Source organism: Aptenodytes forsteri, unplaced genomic scaffold (genome assembly GCF_000699145.1).
Source record: "Aptenodytes forsteri isolate BGI_AS27 unplaced genomic scaffold, ASM69914v1 Scaffold245, whole genome shotgun sequence".
NCBI lineage: Eukaryota > Metazoa > Chordata > Aves > Sphenisciformes > Spheniscidae > Aptenodytes > Aptenodytes forsteri.
This window is the reverse complement of record NW_008795686.1, coordinates 2,773,027-2,799,227: the sequence shown is the minus strand read 5'-3', so window position 1 is coordinate 2,799,227 and position 26,201 is coordinate 2,773,027. Positions and strand designations below refer to the sequence as shown.

The window sequence follows — 26,201 nt, the reverse complement described above, 5'->3', positions numbered from 1 at the left end:
CTACTTGCTGGTGGGGTGGGGTGAGAAGCAGAAAAGGCCTTGACTCTGTGTAAGCACTGCTCAGCAGTAACGAAAACATCCCTGTGTTATCAACACTGTTTTCAGCACAAATCCAAAACACAGCCCCATACTAGCTACTGTGAAGAAAATAACTCTACCCCAGCAAAAACCAGCACACTATCCTAATCTATGGATTCAGGATGTGATTTAATACAATAGACTCATAGCTATTCAGGCAACATATCTCACCCCTCATTTTATTGAAACACTGGATATACCTTATTGGAAAGGGCTACTGTGAAGCATGGACTAGTATTTGGGCAGATCAGTTAAGTACGAATTCCTTTTGCTCATCTACATTGGCTTCTGCTAAGGAGTTTACTTGTGCAACTACATTGACAAAGGATTAATAGAGTATTTATGTTACATAATGTGGTTGAGTCTCAATTAATCTGCAAAATACCATGGGGAAAGCCGCTCGTGTATAATTCCACTTAAGGTGAGCTACAACAGGGTTCTTCAGTAACTTCACTGTTTTTTAACCTTTTCACTGCAGATGGAGGAGGAGGACCTAAGCGAAAGAGGATTGCCACAAATTGCTTCAATCATGAATAGAGTTAGAGACTTGAAAAACAAATACAGAAATGAAGACAATATCACAGATGAACTTAACTGTACTAAAATCTCAGCTGATACAACAGGTATGTGTTTTTGTTATTCTGTTGTTGCTTATGCAGCTGATCTTAATGGCTCTTTCACTCTTAGTCTACGTTAACTGAAAGGATGTAAGGTTTAGCGTGTCTTCAATATTAATGACCACAAAATACTTTTAATCTCTCCTTGTTTCTTTAGTTAACTGTGTTGCTCTAATCTTGTGTGTAAAAAACAAAACAAAACACCCCCCAAAAAAACCCCAAACCAAACAAAAAAACCCCCTCACTAGTCGTCTTACATGAAAGCTTGTAAAAAGTGTTTTCTTCTGTTCATGTTTGCTGCAGTTTTAATCAATCTCCTTTGTTATTTTTCTGTCAGATAACTCTGGAACTGTTAATCAAATAATGATGACAACAAATAATCCAGAAGATTGGCTGTGTTTTTTGCTTAGGCTAGAGAAAAAGGGTATTCCTCAAATGGATGTTAGCCTACTGAATAGACTCATTGGTCGTTACAGTCAAGCGGTGACTGCATTACCTGCAGAAAAGCATAGTCAAGATGAGAGCTATGCTCGCATCCTTGTGAGATTTGCTGAGTTGAAAGCGTAAGTATAAATTTTCAGTTTTCAATATAAGAACTCATCATTCAGAATTCTGAATTTGAATGTTGATAATAATAGTTTGCTTTCATTAGTTTCTGCAACAAATTATCATTTTGAGTAGGGATATCTTCATATCGACTCCTTGAAACTGAGCAGCTTCGGCTAGTCAGCTTATCTGTTGCCTCCACAGTAGTTGCATTTTTTTGTATATGCTAGTAAACATGATTGTTCAGAGCTATTTGATTTAGAAATGTGAACGCACTTTTTTCTGGCTTCTATGTGTAAGGTACCTGAGGAAATAGCATGAGACTTTTTTTTTCCTTCAGCTTTATACTTCAGCTCAAAAGAAGCTGCATGGGTGAAATCTGATATAACTTTGGGTAACTCCAATCTGTGTATTAAACTGTGTATGTTGTAAGTTAGGATTAATTTCCCTGTGGACTTCTATAACTGATTTGTCTGTGACGTAGACAATTTGCTATTATCTAATCCATCTAGTCAAACCATAGTGGTCTATCCCTGTCTAGTCTGCTTTCTCCCTTGCTAGGAAAGATGCATCCCAGCTACATTAAATAGCTGCCTTAGGGTAGGAAGAATGTCTCGGAACATCATTCTGTACTTTCATACTTATGAAATTAGTTTTGATTGTGGCCATTTATTGCTTTATTCAATCCTAATTTGAACAGTGTGGTTGTTCGGATGTTTTCAGACATAATTTGGGACAGGGTTGTAATTTGATTTTTTTTTTTCCTTAAGGAGTTCTTTTGTCACTTGAAATACCATGACAGTGAATATTTTGATGAAGAGCTGCGTTTTAACAATGTGGCAATCCTTAACAATTAGAGTTGAAGCAGATGGTCTTCCAGCTAGTCTTTTTCTGTTTCTTGTATGTCCTTCCATTTGGCTTTTTGGCAGGTGACTTGATCTTGCAGTATGATATGGTCTACTTCTTTGTCTGTACTGTCATTTGCATGGATCTTGCTGCATCACTATTTACTAAAAGCATACAACGGAAGTAATCTGTTGAATCTACTGTTGAGAAACAAGCAGGAGTGAATAATGACCTGCTGTGAATCCTTAGTATCTTGAAGAGGTAAGGTGTTTTTGTGTAAGTGGAGTAAAGCATATGTTCCAGAAGGACCTCCCGTCTTTGCAGATACTGAGAGCTAGTGTTCTTGTTCAAAGGTTAGTTGCTTTTCCTCAGAACAGAAATTGTGCAACATAGGTTTCCAGCTCATACTTTCCGGAATTTCTTTTCCAGAATGGTGATTGGATGCTATTATCAAATCACATCTGTTATCTCCTTACGGACAGTAGGAGTTTAAGTTCAGAAATATTATTTCCTACCTCCTTAATAACTTTAAAACTTTTGGACTTCTTTCCACATGCTTTCAAAGGTGGATACTTCTTAAATGGATACTAGAGCTGTGTTCAGTATTCTGTGTATTGTATTGCAGAAAGCAAAACTGAAGGCACTGTCAGTAGCCTGTTAATGCTAGAACGCATGAATATTATTAACAGTTTTTGTCGTGGTGTCCCACTGAAATGTCTTTAGCTGCTTCACTGCTACAGCCTTTAGGGACCCTCTTGGGAGAGTAGCCTATCTTGTTTCGCTATTAAAATGCATGATCTATAGCTATACTAAAATACCTTCTGCTTTGGTAACCAACATTACTGTAGAATCTACTTAGCTCCCTGGGTAGTTCAGACCTGCTCTTTTTGCCTTCTGCTTCATATTTTTAATTGGCAAATACCATCAGTCATATGTTTCCTGACTTGCTAATGAAAATTATTTTTAAAAAAAGATGAACAACCCACTCCCAAACCCCTCTTAAAAAATGTACCCACCAAAATCTGACATAGCATCAATCCCAATGGAATTTTGCTGTCAGTATCTCCCTAAATCTGAAAATTACTTTGAGATTAGCCAGTTCTTAATAATTTATTATAAGCTAATGCTTTCTTATGTATTGTGGTGTATAATAAAAAGTCAATTATTTATATGAAACTATTTCTATGAACTACATGTGTAACCTCACTAGAACATGAAATTGCTTTTGACTGATCAGATCTAAAAAACCAACAACGTTTCTTGTCTGTAGTTTTTGGAGACTAATGTTAGGTTAATCAGTGAGTGGTTATTTGGATTTCTTGCGTTTGGCACGTTCACTCATTGCTCGCAATTTTCTTGGCATTTGAGATTTCCCTGGTGTTTCAGACTCGCCTCCTCTGTTCGTGGCTGTCAGTTTGTCTAGTACTATCTATTTTGTCTCTCTGCTCAATTTTAGCTTCTGCTAGGAAGTCATGAGATAAGAGGATTTTCTTTAGAGTGCTTCTGATTTATTTTTTTTTTTTTTTTAGCTATTGCAAGTAAAGTAACACTTTGATACATAGGTTCTCTGATGATACTGCCTTTGGTGGGGAGAAGAAAGGTGCTCTTCAGTGGAGTTCTGTTTGCTGTTCTCCCAAATGTTCCACCTAACAGGAAAAGCAAGTCAGAGCATCACAAACTTCAGAAGCAGTGACAATGGCTTAAGATTTTAGTGTCTATTGGCATCAACATCCTTTTCTTCTGATTAAGCTGGATTATTCCGTTCTTGGCCCTGGACCTGTCTTGTCTTGGTATCTTCTCTAGCTGGAGCCTGACTATGCCAAAACCTTTTCACCTATTATGATACTGAGGTTGTTTGAAGAACCCTTGAATGTACGCTAAAACAGACAAAGGTGAACAGCCAGGTGCATCTGTGATTCATTATCTGTATCGCACATTAACCATGCCAGGCCTGCTTTCATGTAATGCGGCTGTAGCACAGTGCCACCAAGTGCGTGGCACTTGATGCCTGTTGCTAACGTTAGGTCTTGTTCTGCATATTGCTATTCAAGTTGTTGCTGCTTTCTACAGGAACTTAAATTTTAACGTGCTTTTTGAAAGTGAATGTAATTCAGATGTTACAGCTTAATTTGTTACTCCGACTTTGCCTGCAGATGGGTTATTCTGTGCCTGTCCTATTGCTTTGGATGACCAGAGCTGAGTTTAATAAACTTACTGGAGTCCAGTAACGTGCCTAAACTATGATAGAGACTTTTCTCCTTCTTAATTCTACTGGAAATATGTTCTTTTTAGCTTTGTGTTGTATTTTTCTGTACTTATTTTTTAAGCCATCATCATAAATTTTTCACCGTCCCCACTTCTAAGTACTACCTTTGCTTATCTGTTGAACCAGGGTGGAATTTTGGAAGAAATTCCTTTATTTCTTGATTGTGGATTTTGCTAATAAAAGTGTTAAAAACTTTTTTTAATATTAAAAAGGGGGAGAGAGTCCATTGGAATGTGATGTTAATTTATTTCATAGTGATATAGATTTGGGCCTTTTCTATCTTGACAAGTATTTACTTAAGCTGTAGATCCTCTGGAATATTTAAATGTTGGTGTACTGCGTGCAAGCATCTCAGTTGTCCTACTTAGCAATCTATGGCTGAATGTAAAACTAGGATTAAAATTTTGTAAAAGTAAAGAAACTATTAAATGTGAAGTAACTTGTCTGGACTGGAAGAATGGAGATTTTTCTCCATGGGCTACAGGTGGATGTTCTGTACAGGTTAGTGGGTGTTCTGAGGGAAAATATCTACATATTCTGAGGAATAATATAAGCAGTGACAAAGAATGAGTCCTTAATTTTTCTCTCAGGTTTGAGCACATTCTGGTTTTTGAAAGGATCAGCTTGATATCTTTTGATTATTAGCTTTTTAAGACGCTTTGCATATTTGTACTTCACTAATGGCTCTAAGGAAGAGGAAAAAACTTCAGCTACAGATGGATTGCTTTTCCAGAATTATCTAAAGCCATGACCCAGCACATGGAACTTCATCCTTGTTACTCAGGCTCTTCACCTTGTGTAACTACTGATATGCTGTCTTTACAGTATTCAAGATCCGGAGGAGGCACGGGACCAATTTCATCTGGCCAGACTGAACTGCAAGAAATTTGCTTTTGTGCATGTGGCTTTCGCACAGTTTGAACTATCGCAAGGTGTGTAGAAAAACTTGTTTGGTGTTGCTGTTCTGTGTTATTCTAGGTTTTGTTGTTCTAAACTTCTGCTCTGTTACATAACTTGCAAGGAAACTGATAGGTAGTAAATCAGAAAAAGAAAAATCTGGATTTTCTTTTTTTAATTGAAATTTAATGAGAACATGTGTGCTCAATTTTAATGAAAATATGTGCATAGTTCTTAATAGGCTTTTTCCTTTTTAGAAATAACTTTCAAACAAGATGAAAATTAACAGTGATTTCTGTTTGAGTTTTTTAAGCTTAGATCTTACAGTGGGAGGTATTAATAAGGCTCTTGCTGCGTTGAAAAATGATGCTGAGATTTGGGTGGTAATTTCCCTTTAGATACTTTCAGCTTGCTTGTGGAAGAAATTTTGGCTCCTTCCAAAAAGCAGCTGTAGATTCTTTGTAGGTTTTTTTTTTTATTAAACCAAAATACACTGTAAATGTGCAATTTGGTCCAACTAAATTTTCCCCTCTGCCACTCAGGTTCTTAAGTAGCTACCAGTTGGATTTTAATTGATTCTTCTGTTTCCTGTTCCATTGTTGAACATCCACGGTGGGACAGTGGAGATGGTTGATACCTTCTGTTGCTTCATAAATGGCATGGACTGATTTTTTTTTTTTGGTGATAGTATCATAGGTGCCATATTCCAGTCAGTTGCGGGGGAGAGGGGCGGTGGCGCTTGTCAGTATTCAAAATAGAATGGTACTCTTTGTCATGTGGTGCTATACAGCAGTGTTTTAGGCAAGCCATTCTGATATGAGAGTGATAATGTCTTTTAAAAACTCTGGTTCCCTTCTTTAAGGGGTGCCTGAACTGTCTGTCCTTGGTAGGGGTAGTTGCACTAAGAGCAAACTTTCTAAATTAATTTATCCTGTTCCTTGGTGTACTAGATCTGGCTTGGGTGGGGTTAATTTTCTTAGCAGCTCATATGATGCTGGGTTTTAGATCTGTGACTACAACAGTGTTGATAACACACCGATGTCTTGGCTGTTGCTGAACAGTGCTTGCACAGTGTCAAGGATTTCTGTTTCTTGCTTGGCCTCTCCTCTGCCCAAAGGCTGGGGGTGGGCAAGAGGTTGGCAGGGGACACAGCTGGGACAGCTGACCTGAATTGACCAAAGGGATATTCCATGCCATAAAGCATCATGCTCAGCAATAAAAAACTGGGGGATAGTCTTTCCACAGTAGCAGTTGCTTAGAGACTGGCTGGGCATCTGTCTGCTGGTAGGAGGTGATGAATGATTGCCTTTGCATCACTTGGATTTTTTTTTTTTCCTTTTTCCTTCCCTTATTAAACTATTTATGATTTTTTTCTTGCTTTTGCTCTTCCAGTTCTCTAGACTATTCTAGACTATGTAAATTATGCTCTGATATATCTAGAACAATAGGTCCTCAAAACTTTGGGCCAGTAGTCCACAAAGTTCACCTTGGCTTATGTCACTTCTTTCCTATTGTGGGTAGGGGAGGTGGCCTGGGTACTTGGTAGCAGGGTTGGGCTGCCTACCCAAAAATGTTTAGTGAGCACTGTATGCTTATTAAAAAAGATAATAAAACAGTAATACTTCAATAATAAAAATATTGTCAAAGTGTAATAAAGAAAACCTATTATGTAATTTAAGTAAAGTGTAGAAATGTTACTAGTGGTTACCACTGACTAAATTCATCCTTCTATCACAATCACTTGTGAATTTAATTACTGTGTAGCTAAGGGATGTGTTAATGCAATAGTTTCTTTTACTTTGACAGCAAATAGTCAACCTGAAATGAAATCCTAATTCCAAAGGAATAAGCCATTTATGATTGGCTTTGTTTTATCTCCAGTGTGCTGTCTGATTTGTATCTGTTACCCTTGAGCTGGTCTATTTGACATTTGGTAATGTGTACGGAGCTATAATGTCCCTGCGGGGTGCTTCAAAGAGGATTAATGTAACATGTGAGTTGTATATTGTTACTTTAAAAGTGCTGTTACTTTTTCACTGAGTGTGTCCAGCTTAGGCTAGAGGGAAAGGAGGAGGGTGGTGCCTTGTTACCTCCTCATCCCAATCATTTCAGCAGTGCTTTGGCACACCTGCCAATTGCTTCTTGATTAATATGTATTTCCCTTTGTATTAAGAAGAAAAAGTTAATTATACATTCAGTGTCCTGTCTTGAGCAAAATTGTGAGCTAAAGCTCAAGTCAAAATTCTGAAATTATGGTTGGCACATTGATATTGAGTTCCTTATAAATTGAATATTCATGACCTGAAAATGGAGTGACACAATAAAGGTGGCATTCTGTTTTGTTTTTATTTAAATGCTGAATACAACTTCATTTAAATAGGTCAGATGAGGAGCTGTCTCTTCCTTACTTTTGGTGTGCCTTGGGTAGTGTGCTTGAAACAAGATTTGCTGTGACTTGCTTGGAACTCATGACCATAAATAAAACTCCTTTGGCTATATAGAATGTTATGCCTAGGTGGATCAGTCAGGCTTTTTGTATGTGATGAAGTGGACTGATTGAAACTCACAGATACTTCTGGCTTTGCTTTTGTGCCTTGGTTCCTCATCTGTTAAGGGGGATGGAACAGTTCATTTTTCACATAGGTGTTTTGGTATCATGTTATTTCTTATTCAATGAGGCACTGTCGTGGTTTAACCTCAGCCGGCAACTAAGCACCACACAGCCGCTCGCTCACTCCCCCCTCAGTGGGATGGGGGAGAGAATCGGAAGGGTAAAAGTGAGAAAACTCGTGGATTGAGATAAAGACAGTTTAATAGGTAAAGCAAAAGCTGTACACGCAAGCAAAGCAAAACAAGGAATTCATTCACTCCTTCCCATCGGCAGGCAGGTGTTCAGCCATCTCCAGGAAAGCAGGGCTCCATCACGCGTAACGGTGACTTGGGAAGACAAACGCCATCACTCCGAACGTCCCCCCCTTCATTCCTTCTTCCCCCAGCTTTACGTACTGAGCATGACGTCACATGGTATGGAATGTCCCTTTGGCCAGTTGGGGTCAGCTGTCCTGGCTGTGCCCCCTCCCAGCTTCTTGTGCACCTCCAGCCTTCTCAGTCGGTAGAGCATGGGAAGCTGAAAAGTCCTTGGCTAGTGTAAGCACTGCTTAGCAACAACTAAAACATCGGTGTGTTATCAACATTGTTCTCACTCTAAATCCAAAACACAGCACTGTACCAGCTACTGTGAAGAAAATTAACTTTATTCCTGCCAAAACCAGGACAGGCACATAATACTAGGAGGAATTACTTTTAATTTTGAGTAGCAGGTCTTGTTGAAGCAATGTGTGGTTACTAAATATAGCCAAAGGTAGAATGCTGGTTAAGGATTCTTAAAAAGAAATACTAAGCCTATCCACTTGCTGAGGATTTGGAGAAAAATAGTATTTGATTATATGGTTAAAAACCAAGTCATAACAAATATGCACAAAATTGGCTATGATTTCATTTAAGTCTATCTTATTTTGGCATTTCCTTGCTTCAATGTCCAACATCACCCATTTGATATTCTTAAAATAGGTTACTTAAGCATAAGTTCCTAATATATACACTCCACTCCCCCTAATATATACACCCCACCCCCCCCCCCACCCCCCCTTTTACCCCACCCCCCCCCCGGTCTGAACTGCAGGCAACATTGACATCTAACTTCAGTTATCGGTGGAGTTCTGAGTGCTGGAGACCTCAGAGCTCTGAAATATGCTATTATATAGTATAAGAACTACTTAATTATATATGTATGTGGCACCTATAAGAACAAAGTGGTTTACATTTTGCTGCTTTGGAACCAAGGAAGAAGGGCATTTGGGACTTCAAGGGCATTAACAGCTGTAACAAAACAGTTTGCCCTGATGGTCTCTAAACCAAGGAGAAGATTTTGGTTGCAGTACACTTCTTTCCTTATCTGACTCATGTTTTTTTTAATAGCTATATGTGCACATGCTTATATATGTAAACTGATTGCTTTCAATATGTTTTGTTACGACACCCCCTCTTCCCCCTTAGTTCTCTTCAATCTCTGTTTATGGCATTTAGTAATGTGTAAACCTGTAATGAAACAATATCCTTCCTTTTCACTCCTCTCTTCTTAACTGTAGTGCTTTCTGGAGTAGTGATGTTTGATGACAGTTGCTTTTAACTTTGATTTCTATTAAGTGCATTAAAGATGTTTTATAATGCATATGTAATAAAGTTTGTATCTGGTCAGATCTAAATGAAAGTCCATAAAGGTTGTCTTTCCTTGCTGGTACTATAGAAAAAAATGGATTTTAGAATTTGTGTTGTATTGCCTTACAGTTCCTATAAGACTAAACAAATACTGAGAATGCAGTTTTGTGAGTTCATAAAGCATATTTTGTGAGTTGGTGTTGAACTTCATATGAAAAATTGGCTTACATGATTCACTTGTAACTAGTTTCAGGCAATATCCTTAAAATGGATATCTAAGGGGGGAAGTGCCTGATGAATAATGGCTTCAGAGAATGATGCAAAGTGAACATAAGACAGCATGAATGTAATCACGTCTTAAAAAAACCACCACATTGCCCCAGTGTAATTGTTTTCTATTTCTTGATTTCTAACTCTGTGTTCCTTGCTACTTAGGAAATGTGAAGAAGTGTAAGCAGCTCCTTCAGAAAGCTGTAGAGTGCTCTGCTGTTCCACTAGAAATGTTGGAAACTGCTCTACAAAACTTTCATTCACAAAAAAAGCAGTTGCTTTCAGATGAGGAGAAGGAGAACTTAGCAGGTAATTGCAATTTCTTAAAATGTTGGTTGAGTTTATATATGTTGTAATTCTAGATTGAAAAAAATCTTTCTAATGTTTGTCCCTTCTAGATACGAACTCATAATCTGCTATTGTTTAATAAACATTTATCTATATTATCAATCTTACTCCTTCAATATTTGGTTCCATCTTCAACACAGTGACCGTAGTTTGCAGGAGCCATAGGATGGTCGATTCTTTAATTCTGCAGAGGGTGTTCCTCTGACTGCCGTTAGGTATTTGCACTTTGTAGTAGAGACTTGTGTGAAGTAAGAGCTACTGGTTGTAGAGAAGAATTAGAACTGAAATGTACAGACTAAACTATACAGATAGCTTACTTTGAGGTGTATCTTGTGACAGGCTGGTGAAGTTCTGGCAGTCATTTCAGTGAGATCAAATCTAGGAAAAATAATCCATTTGAACTTTGTATTTATTTCACAAATGGACAAAATCCAGGTATTTATCAGTACAAAATTGAAGTGCTTGGCTATATCATAAAACATAACTGGTACTGGTTGCTGGGTATATAACTTCAATAAGGGAACAGTTACCTCACAAAGCTTTCAAGAGATAAATTTGTTTGGAGTGGAATTGAGCAAAAAAACGTGGTTCGACTTAAATATTGAAGTGCATGTAACCAACTTTTCCAAGAGTGGTGTCTAACACTTCCATATTTTTGCTTTGTATAGGGACAGAATTAGTGCAAAATAGGTCTGATTTCATTTCCGTAGAGATATGTCTTCAGGAATGTAGTTTGAGATTTGGCTGGCTCCTGTTGAATCAACCTTTGTGTGAAACACTAGTTGGGGTGGAACCCCAAACATTTGGCAACACTTGCAATAATATTCAGTTATGGTATTAATTTTTTTAATAAACTTTATTTTTGGTCCTATTCTGTTTACCATTAATCAGATATAGACATCGTGAGTGCCACAGCTGATGTGCTGTGCCACAGGAGAATATCCTGTGGAATATTATTCATAGATTGTACAATTTCTATCTGATATTATTGGCTTTACTTGCTGCAAAGCTAAGGGAATACCTATGAGAGAATACGTGGCAAAAGCCTGTCTGCCATTTAGGAAGCAGTGAACTTTGAGGGAAGAGTAGGCTCATTTAGTTTTTCATTTATATGAACTTGTAACATTAGGTATTTGAAAAATGCTAAGTATTAATTCAGCTATTTAAAGATAAAAGTTTAAAAGGCAAATAATACTAGACCTGAAATATCTCAAACTCAGGGATGTACGTGGCCTAAATCACTGAACTTGGCTTTAAGTGAATTTGTATGGTCCTTCTGGAGCAATAGAGACTGTTTTAATGTATAGGCATTTAAGTCTTGTCTGTTTTGTATTTCCATTTAAAGAGCTGCTTTTGAAAGCTTTTTATTTGAAAACAGGAATGCTGTATATGTAAATACATTTCTTCACAGCTTCAAAAGATTGTTCAGAAAGCTTTTGATGAGTTATATGCAGTTATAGTGTAGTGATGCAAATATAAAAACTGTGCAGCAAGTCTAGAAGCCTTTGGTTTAATTCCTTTTTCCCCTCTTTCATTCATGCACAGCAATCTAAAGTATTTGACATACCAGGTGCAATCAAACATGTTTAGTTGGGAAAAAATAATTTATACTTAAAAAAAAATGTAGGTCATAGAATCATTTTAGAATAATTTAGGTTGGAAAAGAGCCTTAAGATCATAGAGTCCGACCGTAGTCACGAGTAGTATGAGGCAGATAGGAAGTCTCAGACTGTGAAGGAATAAAAGTATTGTAGATCACCAACTGAACGTGAGAGTCCAGTGGTAAGCTTGGGAAAAAAAATTTTTCCGTGTATATGGAAAAAAGAAAAAAATTGTGGGATGTGGGTGTGAGGTGGTGATGGTACCGGATCGGTAAACTGCTAATTCAAAACTGCGTTCAGTGTTATGTAAAGAAAAACTTAGAACTACATTATACTTTGAGGTACTTGTTCTTTTTTTATTTAACTGAGTATTTTGGTCTATTGACATAAGTAGTTTATAATAAAAAAAAAAAGGACTAGAAATAGCTAATACTGCAGTATTCATCTGCCAGAAGTCTGGCTTCTGCTGGCTGAAGGTAAAAGGGGGGACATGGGAAGATTCAAAATAAAAATCAAATTAATTTTAATGAACTGACCCAGAATTTAAAAATGTTAAGAGAAATGGTATATAAAAAAGTTCTTAAATTATGATTTCTTGAGAGGCTGTGGATAGCCATGAATTCTTCTGTTTATTGGTCAAGCAAACAATTTCCTATACTGAGGAAAACCAGGCCTATGTGATGTAGAAGATCATATTATATAGTATCTTAGTTGTCTTTGATTTTTTTAAATATATGTTCCTTGGTGTCTGATTGTCTTAAAAAATATAATACTGTGGAAGAGATCTTTCTATCTGCATAATCAGATATTAATTTCAATTTTTAAAAGGGTTTGTCAGGAAAATAACTGAATTTAAGAGGTTAGTGTATATCTGAAGGCTCTTAAAATAGCTTGTACTCCACAATGTTCCTTAATAAAGAATTAAGCTACCTTTTCTATATCGTAACACATCAACACGTGTTCATGGGCAGTTACTAAAGTGTTGATGTATCTGCATTAGTGTGTTCTGACTTCTCATGGTCACTTGTTCATCTGAGAAATGACCCTGCCTTCTTCACCTCTAGGCAAAAATAGTTTGGATGATGACCATGTTGTTCTGAGCTGTTTATTTGTGGTTTTGAGGTTCTAGAATGACTTTTCAAATAACTTGATTTCTGGTTCTGCTTACTGTAAAGTACATCTGAAATATATACTTTATTTTCACAAAGCTTATTAATAATGTGACTAGGAGTTGACTTGACACTTCATTTTAAGATTAATGTACAACTTCATATAACTTTTGCCAGATCCTCAATAACTGAGCAAGATTCCCTGCTGGATGAAGGTGGGGCTGGTGAATGAGCTGTTTGCCATTGTCTGCCTTGATCTTCCCTGACCTGGCAGTAGAGCACAGCTTATAAGACCACTCTCAAATTTGCTGTCGGTGAAATCAACTGGTTTAATTTAACACAACTAATTGCTTAGACTAATTCAGTTGAATTTACCTGATATGAATTGGGGATTACTCTTTTAAGTGCTGTGTTGGCAGGTCATTGAGGTGGAGGGACCAGCAAAAGGTCTTTGGTAACAAGTCACTAAGCTAGTGAATTCTTCAACTGGTTATAGTAGAGTTGGCTCTAGAAGGGAATGTGCCTGTGGCCTAACTCTGTCAGGAGGTTTGGAGGTGACTTTGAAATTTCTTTCAGCCTAGGATTTGTCAGTATGAAAACCATGTGCAGTAACTGAAATTGGGAAGCTTCTTAGGGTTCTAATGACTAAAACTGTATTTGAAGTGCCTCTCTTTCTAAGAGGGGGAAGGAGAATCTGAGGGAGAAAAACAAGTGTTTAATTGATGATTGGTAATTCTGATGTCCTGATTCCTGTGTTCTACTTCTGACACAGTAGGTAGTTCTAGGGATTTAGTATGCAGCCTTCCACCAATTGTGCTGAAAAACCTAAAGGAGAAGGTATGCCTGTGAAAGACTTACCTATTTATGTTGTGATTGCTACTTTTTTATAACTCTCACTAGAACTGAAAAGACTGCATGCTTTTGCAATTGCAGGCACCCGTTAAATGCTTTAAATCCACATGGATCTACAGAAACATAACTGAGGTAGCACAAAAATGTTGTATCAAAATTAAATACCACATAAATGAAGTCAGAGCCCAAAAGCAGGTGTTCAGCAGGAGGAGAACAGGACAGGTCAGGGCTATTATCAATATCTTGGGTCTCTGCAGTAGCAGGGAGTTTGTAAGGATTGTCTAGACAGTTGTAGCTTTGAGATACTACCTCTGAAACAAGCTGGGTTTTGATGCTTAATTTAGGATTTATTATAGTTATTTAGGTGTGGGTGTCATCATCACGTGTGCTGATAAATAATTGGAATGAACAACAAAAGAATCCAAATGTAAGCAGTTTTAAATCTTCTGAGGAGTCCTCATGGAGCAAGCTTTGGAAGCATCCCTCGGATGATGCTGTTTTAGAGTGGAGGTTTATTCTCAGAATGTAGATTTGGAAAATAGTCTTGCTCTGAAAGTGTGGGTTTCTTCGTCACTCCCCCAAGATGCTATTTAAACCAGTGTGTTTGGTGCTTGTGTTTCTCCTTCTACATATAGGATAAGATTAACAGTGAGGTTTTTCCGTTAGAAGTTAAATTGCTTGGATAGTCTTTGGACATCTCAAATCTCCCTTTTATGTGTTTAAACATAGTTTACAACAATAGCTGCGTAGAAAACAAGTAGCTAATATATTTAGCTAATTGTTACAGGCCATTTTGTGCTTATCCTGGAAAGCTCCTTCTGGTTGTAAGTCTGCGGTTGGGTTTTTTCTTTTTTTATCTGAATTACCATATCTTATGTAATTATATAAAATGTCTGTCATTCAGTAGAAAATAGTGATATGTCATTGATACTAGATTACTGCAAATGTATGTATTTTTAAATTTCATGTATTATGGAAACATTTTTTTTCTTTTGAAACAAATGCAATCTGCAGTATTATCTGAATAATTCTAATTAATTTACCTACAGTATCAAGTACACAAGAGTCTGGACTTCAGAGCATAGCTGGAAATCACAGAAGCATAAAAAGGAATGATTCTGGTGAAAATTCTTCTACTGTTACCAGACTTTTGCTTGGGTAATGGCTTGATTTCTTATTTAATTGCTTAAAATGTCATTTAAACCAAAACCAAACACACACTACAGTGTTGGTTTTTGTTTTTTTTTCTCTTGCCTTCAGGGAGGAGAAGTCACAGGAACTTGATGCTCTAGTTAATTACCACAATCCATTAAGACCACTAAACAAATCTAACCAGGTAGAACATGTAACATTTTGCTTCAAAATCTTAAACTTTTCATTTTGCTTTACACACCTGATAACTTTCAATTTACTCTTAGGCCTGCCCCTTTGGGAGGGTTCCTGTTAAACTAGTAACTGATGCTGGTGATGATGTGAAGAAGACAGATGTCCCACTTACAGCTGGTGTCATGAAGAGGTATGGTTATTTGGTTTACTACAGCACAACAGATTTTAATACTCCTTTTCAACAGTGTTTTTATTGGATAGTGGAAATGTCAGATGTTAAAAATGTTAAAATTGATCTAAAGATTATTGACAAATAGTCATTGTCATTGCAATAGGCATTGCAATAACCTACTTCCTACCTTACTACTCAGATTCTTTGTATGAGAGCATGCAAAGATCAATTTCTTGTTCTGGCTAATCAGTAGGCTCAAAAGAAATGGAGACTAAGGCAAAAATAAATTTTGTTCAAAATACCTTTACATCTGTGTATTCCAGTTTCTAAAGTGAGATATAAGGCAGTCTTGTAACTTCCAAGAGATTTTTAAATCCTCATTTTTAACGTAATCCATATGATAATGATTATATTAAGAAAGTGGTTATGCTCATTTTATTGTGAATAAATGCTCATTTAACTGTTCAGCAGTTGGAAGAATCTGCCAACTAAAATAGCACTCTGCTACATGTTACCTGACTGGAGCATAGTTTGAAAGTAAACAGAGGAGAAAGCTCCCCCGGCTGTCACCCAATCAAGTCTGTTATGCTAACTTTTTTCCTCCCTTACTGCTGTGTGATTAAATTCATGCAGAAATGGGAACTTTGCGGAGAAATACGTAACCAAGGAGTAAAAACTGCATACTTAGCCTCTCAGAAGTTAGTTAAAGCCCAATACTCTGAATCTGTGAAAGTAATGGGATAAGTTATTTCACTTAATAGTATTGTTCTGTAAGTATTTCAAAATTTACTTTGGAACACACCATTGGGGTTTAGGATCCTAGCCGTAGCTTATTACTGTTTTCTATGGAAGACAACCGATTAAGTCACCTGTCATTTCATAGGATGATGGTGGCATTGTGACAGATTTTTTTGTATTGTTTCTCACTTGGCTGTCAGAGTGGACCTGCTTTTCTGTATATTTGAAACTTATAGCCAAAAGTCTTCACACAACTGCCTTTTTCAACTGGTTCACAGAAGGCAATCATTATGTTATATGTTGGCATGTTATGTAATTAACAATGTTATTTCAACAGGCAAATATCCAACTCCAAATGTACAGCCTTCATTGCACCTTTTCCACAATCAGAACCAAAATCTAGTGGGGGTGATTCATACGACCTGGGAGACTTACAGGTAACTTAAATCTTTTTAAAGTAGATATAAGGAACTCTACCTGGCTGTCCTATGGTATTAGAAAGGAAAATAATAACACTTTTTTCAATTCAAGAAAGAAATAAGCTAGAATTTTCCTTTATGTTAAGTAATCAGTTGTGAATAGAAACGTTCATTGTAGCTTTTAAATTTGAAAATTGTTATGCATAATCAGGCATGAAGAAAGAGCTTTCTCTGAACAATACATCTGATGGGAGAAATGGGGGGGTATTAAAAATCTGTCGTATGATTTATGAAGACGGGATAAACAGACTTCATCTTGCCTACAGGAGCTCTTTCAGCTGTAGTCATGCGTTTTATCATGGGAAGTACCCTATTCAGTGAAGTCCATTTAATTGAGTTCATTAAGTGCTCTATGGTGCTGTAAATTATGGCTTTTGATAGAGGTTAATTTCGAGCTATGCTTGCATTTTCATGTCCTGTGTCCCCATCCCCCGAAAGAAAATTCAAGAATAGAAAGCATTTAGGTCTTTGTTATAGAAACTGTATGATGGAAATTCAGAGTGTTGATGGATTTAAAAATAGTATCAGTAATACTTGTCTGTGTACCCTGCACTGTTTTCTGAAGCATATTTGCTTTGTGGTGTATTGATCATTAATTATCATAAGGAAATGTCTGTCGGGTACTATGCTTGGGATCTCCTTTGATTCTTTTTAAGATGCTTTTTGTTTTCTTTAGTCCTTACAAGAAAAAAATTCTTTACAGTTGCAGATGTTGGATGAGAACAGCTTAGAAACGGCTACCAATTCAACTGTAACTCTCAAAAACAAAATGGATACAAGTCTTGCGATGAAAAGAGAAGGTAACTATTAATATGTGATGTTTTAGTAATTTGAAATAGAATAAGCACTGAAAATTTGCTGTTCTGTTTTTTTAACAAAAAATGCATTGCTAAATAAAATATTCTTCAAAAAGTGAAAAAGTTGGTCTGCTTGGAATTGAGGACCATTTAATTAAAATCTGGCTTTTGAGTGGTACCTGTGAATGTAAGGGGAAAAAAAACCCCAACAAACGTACCTGTGAATGTAAGGGGAAAAAAAACCTCAACAAACCCAAAACAAACAAACCAAAACAAACTCAAAAACCCCACAAAAATCCCCACTGCAACACTGCCCAAAAGTGTGGAGTGCTGGCCTTGAAGTAAGATGCCAATGTATAGTGCTAATTCATTATCTGCTTAGCTCTTACAATACACATAACATAAATAGGCATTGAAATAGCAACAGTGCAAGGTTTCAGTTTAAGACTTGCCAGACTGAGCGTAGAAAAATGTTGCGAGAATATCAGATAACGGCGCTAGTTTATATGAAAAAGAAAAGGTGGATGTTGGCTGAGAGAAATTCAAACTAAGGATTATAATGCTCTTGAGGGGTAGTCTGTTTAGATTTTGACAAGACTCAAATTATAGTAGTTTGCTTCTTCTGTCACTTTCCTTGTATATACTCCTAGCTTACCCTATAGATGCCAGAGCTCTAATTTCTTTTGTTGAAGTTTACTCTGAGATTGCTTTGGCTGAAGTAAACTTAAAAAGGTGAGACCATGACATTGTCTTTCACTCCTACAGTTTTCTCTGAATGCAGAACATCCGTGTCATCTGTTGCTTTCAGCATTCTGCTTTCTATCCTGTTTACCCATTAGTACATGAAACTCTATGTAGCTTTTTCTGCTGCTGTTTATGTATCACAGACTATTTCTCATATTATTATTGTTCACATACCTGAATTACTGGCTTCTGCTTTGGTCAGAAGCTTTCTTCTCTTGTCTTTTTCTTGGTTAAGTATACTTTACTCTGTTAAGTATCTGTTGTCTTTGGTCAGCTTCACTGCCCCATGCACATTTACTTCTAAATGTTAAATTTATGTCACTTTGGGCATTTCTTAACTTGTAATATAGTGTTTTCCTGACCTGAGTTTTACCACAGCATATGCATGCATCTTAATCTTTGGGCAAAGTATAAAATAAATAAGTTTCTCTAATGTCATGGTTATTTTCTTATGAGGTTTCCCAAAAGTATGAAAACGCTTTGTCAAAAGGCAAATTGTTTGCCCCTTTTCTCCTGTCCTGCAAAAACCCCTGAATTATTTTCACATACTGAGTGTAATCCATTTTATGAACTTATGAACTTGTGCTGCAGGGATCCTTTGTTTGTGTGAAAGACACTTGTACTAAATAAACGTGTACTCTTTAGAGGCTTATTACATTTCAGTATTAATCAAATGCACTGTTACACTTTTGATTACTGTAAATGCTCTTGCTTTAAACATGGTGTTTCAGTCTTAACTGTATTGTTCCTTGTGCTCCTTGATTATCTGTAAAGATAGCACATGATGATGCTTCTGTCTAATTTTTAGAGATTTCATTTTTTAAAGAAATCTAAGTTTTGCTATTATTTGAATGGCTGAGATTCTTATTGCATTATTAACATATTTTTGGGGAATGACTTTTAACTTATTTTAGAAACAGACATTTTTGGTGTATTCCAGAAATAACCTAAGCTCTACTTAAGTATTCATCTAATGCATGGAGTTTGACTGTCGTGTGAAGTCACCTCAAGACATAGAAATAGGGGTGGCGTGAGACTACTTTACATTGTGGTCTTTCTGGGAAATATTATAAACAACTCAGATTTATAGCAAGTATTTCAGGGCTGGTAAAATTTAGGAGGTTACTACTAATGACTTAGCACCAAGGCCATGGAATATGTGTACTAATCTCTTACAGTTACTTGCTACTTCTGTGTTTCATCAGAAATCTAGTTCCCTAGATGGCTTTCTGATTTCTGATCCTGCTGAAGAAATTAGGTGAAAATGTCTAATAATATTGCAAGAGTTGGATTTAGGATTATATACATACCTACCTATTGTAGGAAAGAAAAAGATTTAATTTGAAAAATGGTGACTTTTTTCAACTTCAGTCACCCCTCAACCCCACAGCGAAACCTTTCCCATTGACTTGCATGGGGAACAGTTTGGGTTTCAGGTCATACTTTGTTTGTGCTTCATTCAAGCTTCCAAATGAGATGCTGGTTGTAGTAGGTCAGTCCTTCAATGGCTGAATTGCACTCAACTTCTGCTTAGCATGAGATACTGCTTTCTAGTCATTTGAAAAGAAAACCGAATGAGCACATGAAGGAACACTCTTAGGCTGTGCTATTTGCAGCCTGTCCTGCAATCTTCCATCAATTCAATGTCCTATTACCTCTGCAAAAGGAACCATGAGATGGAGTATGCCTTGTCCCTTTATGCCTCTGGCTTCAGTCATTCCACTGGATTATAGGTTGCCTATTGTCACAGACAACACACTTCTAATTTGAAGTATTGCAATAAGCTTATCTTAAATGCTTTATAAACCTGCTCAGTGTCCCAGTATGTGGTAGTACAAATGATGAATATGATCTTGTTCTGTGTGTTGGTGAAGGAAACAGTTGTATCTCTGTTACTGTTATGGTGGTATCCTAAGATTTTGAAGAAAGTTGCCATGTTACTACACTGAACTGAATATGAATCCTGAAGATGACATTAATGCCTGATTACAGTAAGTCAACTGTGTTCACTTATTCTGATACAGAAAATGAGGTAAAATTCTTCTAGAAATGGTGGGATAAATCTGCCAGAAACTCTTTCAAGTACTAAATATCAAGCCTCTTTAATAATCTGATTTTTTTCAGAAAAAGTCCAGCATCAGAAGCTGAAGATACCAGAGCCAAGGAGTCTGGAAAGTCAACAGCAACAATCTAGTTCTGGTGAAAGCTATAGAAAGCAGTTGGATCAGATTAAACTAAACTGTGTTAATGCCAGAAAAAAATGGCCAATTCAAGAAGTGACACAGAAAAGCTGCTATAGAGAGGTAAAGTAACAGGAATATGTAGTGGTTTTCTAGCTGCAGCAGCTTTCACATGTTGAAAAAGTTATTTCTGTGTTCTTAATTGTGGTTCCTTGTGTGGAATAATATCTTGCTTTGCCCTCTGTAGGGAAAACAATCGAGCCTTGAACAATCTGGTTATCCTGTTTCAAGAGGTTTATCACCATCAGATGCTGTTTCTAAGAAACGTGATCCATCACATGTTTGTGGAACACCAAGCACCACCTATAATGACTATATGGACTGGTAAGCCACGTCTTTGAGCTGCACACTTATGAACGGTAGTCAATCTCTGGAAAGACATCAGCAGTTTCCAACAGGGTTTCTTAAGCTTTTCTGTTCAGATAGCAAACAAGATTTGAGAGCGCTTCCAACACTTGATGTCAAGTGCCTGACTTGAAGATTCAGATTGCGTTTAGGGAACTTTGTCTTCCCTGTCAGCTTTTCAGCATTTAGAAGTACACCATCAAATCACTAAGTCCTTATTACAGCATTTACATCTTTCTCTGATCCCTGCTACATGACACTTTCTTTCGGATGCCTTGGTTTTTGTGGCTGACAAGCTTTTTAGATTGATAACTGTATATCAGTCTGGTTCCCATGATGCAAGTGTCTGTGGGTTTGGGGAAGATGGTGTCAAAGGCCTTACTGAAGTCCAGGTAGACCACATCCACAGCCTTTCCCTCGTCCACTAGGCGGGTCACCTGGTCATAGAAGGAGGTCAGGTTGGTCAAGCAGGACCTGCCTTTCATGAACCCGTGCTTGAACCGCTCCGTAATCTTCCCCGGCACCGAGGTCAGGCTGACAGGCCTGTAGTTCCCCGGATCCTCCTTCCGGCCCTTCTTGTAGATGGGCGTCACATTGGCAAGCCTCCAGTCGTCCGGGACGTCCCCCGTTAACCAGGACTGCTGATAAATGATGGAGACTGGCTTGGCGAGCACCTCCGCCAGCTCCCTCAGCACTCTCGGGTGGATCCCATCCGGCCCCATAGACTTGTGAGCATCCAGGTGGCGTAGTAGGTCATTGACTGCTTCCTCTTGGATTACGGGGGGTTTATTCTGCTCGCCTGTCCCTGTCTTCCAGCTCAGGGGGCCGAGTACCCTGAGGATAACTGGTCTGCCTGTTAAAGACTGAGGCAAAGAAGGCATTGAGTACCTCAGCCTTTTCCTCATCCTCAGTGACAATGTTCCCCCCCGCATCCAATAAGAATTGTTGAGTGCTTTTGTGTTCAGTGAGAACAGTGCTTTTGACTGGTTTTGACTTTTTTTTTTCCCCAAACTTTTGTCATTTTATTTTCTACAAAAAAGTCCTAGGTATATAAATTCTTTTCCAGTTCTGATCTTAGCATCAATTTCTGTAAATACTGTGGGGAAAAAAGTATATTTGGTAATATAACTAAATATATGGTAGACACATCAAGGGAACAAATCAAAAAACATACAGGCTTTCTTGCAATCTTTAGTTTTCTTAAATACGTGCTCTTTCTGCTCATACACAGTGTAGCTAAAGCTCTTGAACATCATGATTGCCTTGAAGTTATTTGTCTCAATATGCTCACTTTAAAAAAAGCCTCTTCATCTAAAAAGGTTTTTAATAAAGAACAATAAGCTAAAGAAAGCTAACTGTGGCTCAGACTATCTTGCTGTCTTATTGTCAGCTCTTCTAGTTATATGGTGCTTTCATTTTCCAGTTTGTGGGGGGAGTGCCAGCTAGTATCTGAAGATGGGGATTTAATTAGTTACTGTTTTAAGAAATATTTCCTAAGTATATTAGAGTTTAAGTGTACTTCTAAAGGACTTCTAAGTCAAGAAGTTGAAGTGATCTTAATGGTAATTATTGAATGTAGCAGAGGCTTGTGCTTTTGCTAATCAGTAGGGTTTAACTTTCAAGAAGCACTGAAGATTTCAACTTTGTTAGAATAATCTTTAAAAAAATATAACTAAATGCAGATATTGTTCATAATTTCCTTTAGTTTCAGAACACCAGTTGTAAAGAACAACTTTCTACCAGGATGTCAAATTTCTACTCCCTACAGCCAGCTCCCATATTTCCTACCCCATACTCCAGCAACTCCATTTCAAAATCAAGTTGGCTTGCAGGTAACAATTTTAGGCTGTCTTCTGCCATTTTTCAGTACATATTTTCCTTGGAGACTACGTTAGGTTAAATATATGTATGTATATATTTGTTTTAATCTAAAGTTGCTGTTCATCTTTCTGGATGAGTAATGCCAAGTACTCTGTATTGCTTCTTCTCAAAATAACTGTTTTTTCATATGTATGTCTGAATTTAGGTAAAATAAGTCAGCTCTTGAAAAAATCAGTTCAGTTGTGTCAAAATCCTGAAGCCTTTATGTCTGAAATCTAAGCCTTTTCAGATCCTACTTTATGACAGAGGCAAGAACTAGTCACTATTTTTGTTCTGCTATGGTTTTATAGTGGCGCTACCCACTACAGTGGAGTACCTAGAAAAAGAAACAGTGTGTCTTAGAAACCATAAGAGTCTGAGGGAGGTAAAAGAATGAAGAATTACATTCCTCCTCCATTTTGTTAGATTTCACAAGTTTTTGATGCATTTGCCTGAAATCATGTAAAAATGGATTACCTTAGATGGGTTGCACATTCAGGTAGGAATCTTCCCAATTGTAGATAGAATTGGGGGATAGGTTTAAGCTTCCTACCAGAGGATTAATATTTAAAATTTGTGGCTGTTCTACAGCTTGGTGTAGCAGGTACAGGCAACACAGGCTGTTTCAGCTTCACAGCACTGAAGTCTGCTAGCTAGTAGTTAGCGTCAAATAAAATAGTAAGTGATTTGAGTACAACTCTAAGTTAGTTGCATGCTGTGACTGAAAGTCTCTTAGTCTAGTTTCCAACATTATCTGTAAAGAGGGAGGTGTCTCTAATGATCTGAGAAGCCTTATTAAAGAACACCCTGTTCTTGATTTCCCATGTGGAGCATTGGTATCTTTTTATAAGAGTTCAATGATGTTACATGCCAAGTGATGATCACTATACAAATACTTTTGCTATGGGGATATTCAGCTTTCAAGACAAACATATTTAAAGTTTAGCTTTACCACACTTTATCTTGTTCAGAAAGACCAAGACAACTTAAAGCATGTTAACTTAAAAACATTAAAATTAAATTATTAAATTAAAAATTAAAAAGCAGAGCTTTACCACATTCCGCTGCATGCATACCAATAGTTATTTTCTTAACTTTTTTTGTATGTACATAGGTTCCAGCTTCTATACCTTCACACGAATGTCTTGCCATCAAAGGCAAGGTTTATACCATATTAAAGCAAATAGGTAGTGGAGGCTCAAGTAAGGTAAGATGCTCTTTTGTCCTTTTAAACATTTACACAGTAGTAGTTGTATTGTAAACATACATGTTGAAGTTGTCTAATAAGGAGTGCCTAGTACTAACATGTATAAAGTGTTTGAGTGACCCAGAGAATCTAGAAATTTGTTGTTTTAATGCTAGGCTTAGACTTTATCCCTCATGGATGCAGAAGAAACATAGCGCACAGGTTAGATTTGGTACAATGCTGTTTTATCCGAGTCCTCAGGTAGCAAGCAATAACAACTGAATTAATGTCTTATTATGAAAATGATGTTTCAATTATTACAGGATGTTAAGCACAGTACTGTTCACTTTAGTGGAGAAATAAAGTAAAAACAGTGGGTAGATAAAGGGGGGTGTTGAAGTAATAAACAGTGAACAGAAATTCTGAACAGATGTGGTCAGAACATTGAAGAGAAGTTACAGAAATAGAAAAAAGTGATGAGCCAACTCTCATGAGCATCTAAAAATATCACTTAAATTAGTAAACAATGGTGGGAGCCCACTTCCTTTTGGTTTCTACGTAAAGGCCTGAAGGTAGATGGTGTATGCTCTTGAAGGTAACAGTTTCTATGGTGGAGTGAGTATTAAAATTCCTAAGAAAATCAGTTTTTCTGTTATAAGAGATGTGCTGCAGTATTATTGTACATCTGAATTTGAGAGGCTATTGTTTAGGGCAGTGTGATTAGATTGTTGGGAAATGTGTGGCTTGTAGGGTTGATTGAAAGTTCCTGAAGTGGACAGACCATCCCTTATTACTGAAGTCTTCTGTAACTTGTGCGAGAAGTGGAGTGTAGGTATAACTGAAGTGGTGAGCGAGCTGCTTTTTATGAGGAAAATTGGGGTCATGGGAGCTTGAGAAACAGTTTTGGCAAAATCTCTTGTTCAGAAGATAAAGAATTATAACAAAAACAACATAAGCAGTTTTGCGTGAGTTAGATTTATCTTCTGCCTGCTTTCTTCTGTCTCCCACGCCTCTCCTTCACCTGTATGCTTCTGTCTGAAGACTGTATTACTAGTCACAGGGACAGCCTAAGAATTTGTGTAAAGGAAATTTGATACATGCACATATTGGTTAATCCTTAGTAACAGCCTATGTAGTACTTACAGTCTGCAGCACATGAAAGTGAAATGGTTACTTTTAGTTAAACTGAGGCCTGCAGTGAAATATAAATTGGATACTTAAGTTAAATGGTAGCATTTCTATTTAAAACTTTTTTTAAGTATCCTAGTTTTAGAACTGAGTATTTCTAATCTTATCCTTAAGTTCAGTCCGCTAAATCCTCTGTTAAATTATTTAACAATCCATGTTAAATGCATGGATTTTCCCGAACTGGCTTTAAGTGCCTGAGATGGTACTTAAGATTGACCTTGTTTTATAGCTTTTCAATTTTTTTAATGAAAAATAATTGATAGTTGTTGTTTCATCAGTAGCTTAATTGAATGGAATATGCTCAAGCTGTCACGTTGCAATTACCATGCTTACTGAAAATAGACTTCCTCTTCCGCAAAACTGAGGAGTGCAGAGGTGCCATTTTAAGTGACAAGTATTGTCAACAGCATATGTACTTTATTGGTTTTCAGGTGTCTTACAATCCAGTAAATAGTCATGGAAAATAGGACTAGAACTTTGTTCAAAAATCCCTGTATGTCTAGATTTCAAAATTTTAAACACATCTATTTAATCATATTTATTTAGACTTGGCACAAAGGGTCATAAATATAAGCCTACTTTTTATTTTGGTTTCATGTTTGCATATGCAGGAACTGACAGAACCAAAGTGGTACTGAGCAATCAAGCTGTGTGTTTTCTAGTAATAGAAGAAACAGTACAGATGTGTCATAAGAGATGGGAAATTGGCTTTAAATGTTGCATATCTTACATGATTCTATAATTCAGAGGGTAATAAATCAAAAAGAATAACAGAATAGAATAACAATGGAGTATTTCAATTGGAAGTACAACAATCTGTTCCAGTGTTCGACCACCCTCTCAGTAAAGAAATACTTCCTAATATCAAGTCTGAACCTCCCTGACGCAGCTTTGAACCATTGCCATGTGTCCTATCACGGGATCCCAGGGAGAAGAGACCAGCACCTCCCTCTCCACTTGCCCTCCTGAAGAAGCTGTAGAGAGCAATGAGGGCGCCCCTCAGCCTCCTTTTCTCCAAACTAGACAAATCCAACGTCCTTAGCCACTCCTCATAGGACATTCCTTCCAGCCCTGTCACCAGCTTTGTTGCCCTCCTTGCATTCAAGTGTCTTAACATCCTTCTTAAATTGTGGGGCCCAGAACCTCACACAGTATCCCAAGGTGAGGCTGCACCAATGCTAAATACAGCGGGATAATCACCTCTTTTGACTGGCTGGTCATGCTGTGTTTGATGCACCCCAGGATGCGGTTTGCCCCTCTTGGCTGGCAGGGCATACTGCTGAATCATATTGAGCCTGCTGTCAACCAGCAGCCCCATATCCCTTTCTGCAGGGCTGTTCTCCAGCCACTCCTCTCCCAATTTATACTTGTGCCTGGTGTTATGCCATCCCAGGTGCAGAATCCAGCATTTGGACTTGTTAGATTTCATGCTATTGATTGCCCAATGCTCCAATCTATCTAGATCCCTCTGCAAGGCC

The 26,201-nt window shown here is 37.3% G+C and overlaps 1 protein-coding gene across 1 annotated transcript in view; it reads left to right on the top strand.

The window, feature by feature from the left end:
- Positions 1–556: 556 nt before the first annotated feature.
- The window catches only part of TTK (TTK protein kinase), a 34,058-nt gene continuing 8,413 nt past the window's right edge, over positions 557–26,201 (top strand). Inside the window, exons 1-13 of the mRNA XM_009282719.1 lie at positions 557–701; positions 1,033–1,258; positions 5,179–5,285; positions 9,904–10,047; positions 14,698–14,806; positions 14,909–14,984; positions 15,067–15,164; positions 16,222–16,321; positions 17,040–17,163; positions 20,029–20,207; positions 20,332–20,468; positions 22,195–22,321; positions 23,464–23,556. Coding sequence (XP_009280994.1) covers positions 557–701; positions 1,033–1,258; positions 5,179–5,285; positions 9,904–10,047; positions 14,698–14,806; positions 14,909–14,984; positions 15,067–15,164; positions 16,222–16,321; positions 17,040–17,163; positions 20,029–20,207; positions 20,332–20,468; positions 22,195–22,321; positions 23,464–23,556 — 1,665 coding nt within the window. The remainder of the gene's footprint in view (positions 702–1,032; positions 1,259–5,178; positions 5,286–9,903; positions 10,048–14,697; positions 14,807–14,908; positions 14,985–15,066; positions 15,165–16,221; positions 16,322–17,039; positions 17,164–20,028; positions 20,208–20,331; positions 20,469–22,194; positions 22,322–23,463; positions 23,557–26,201) is intronic.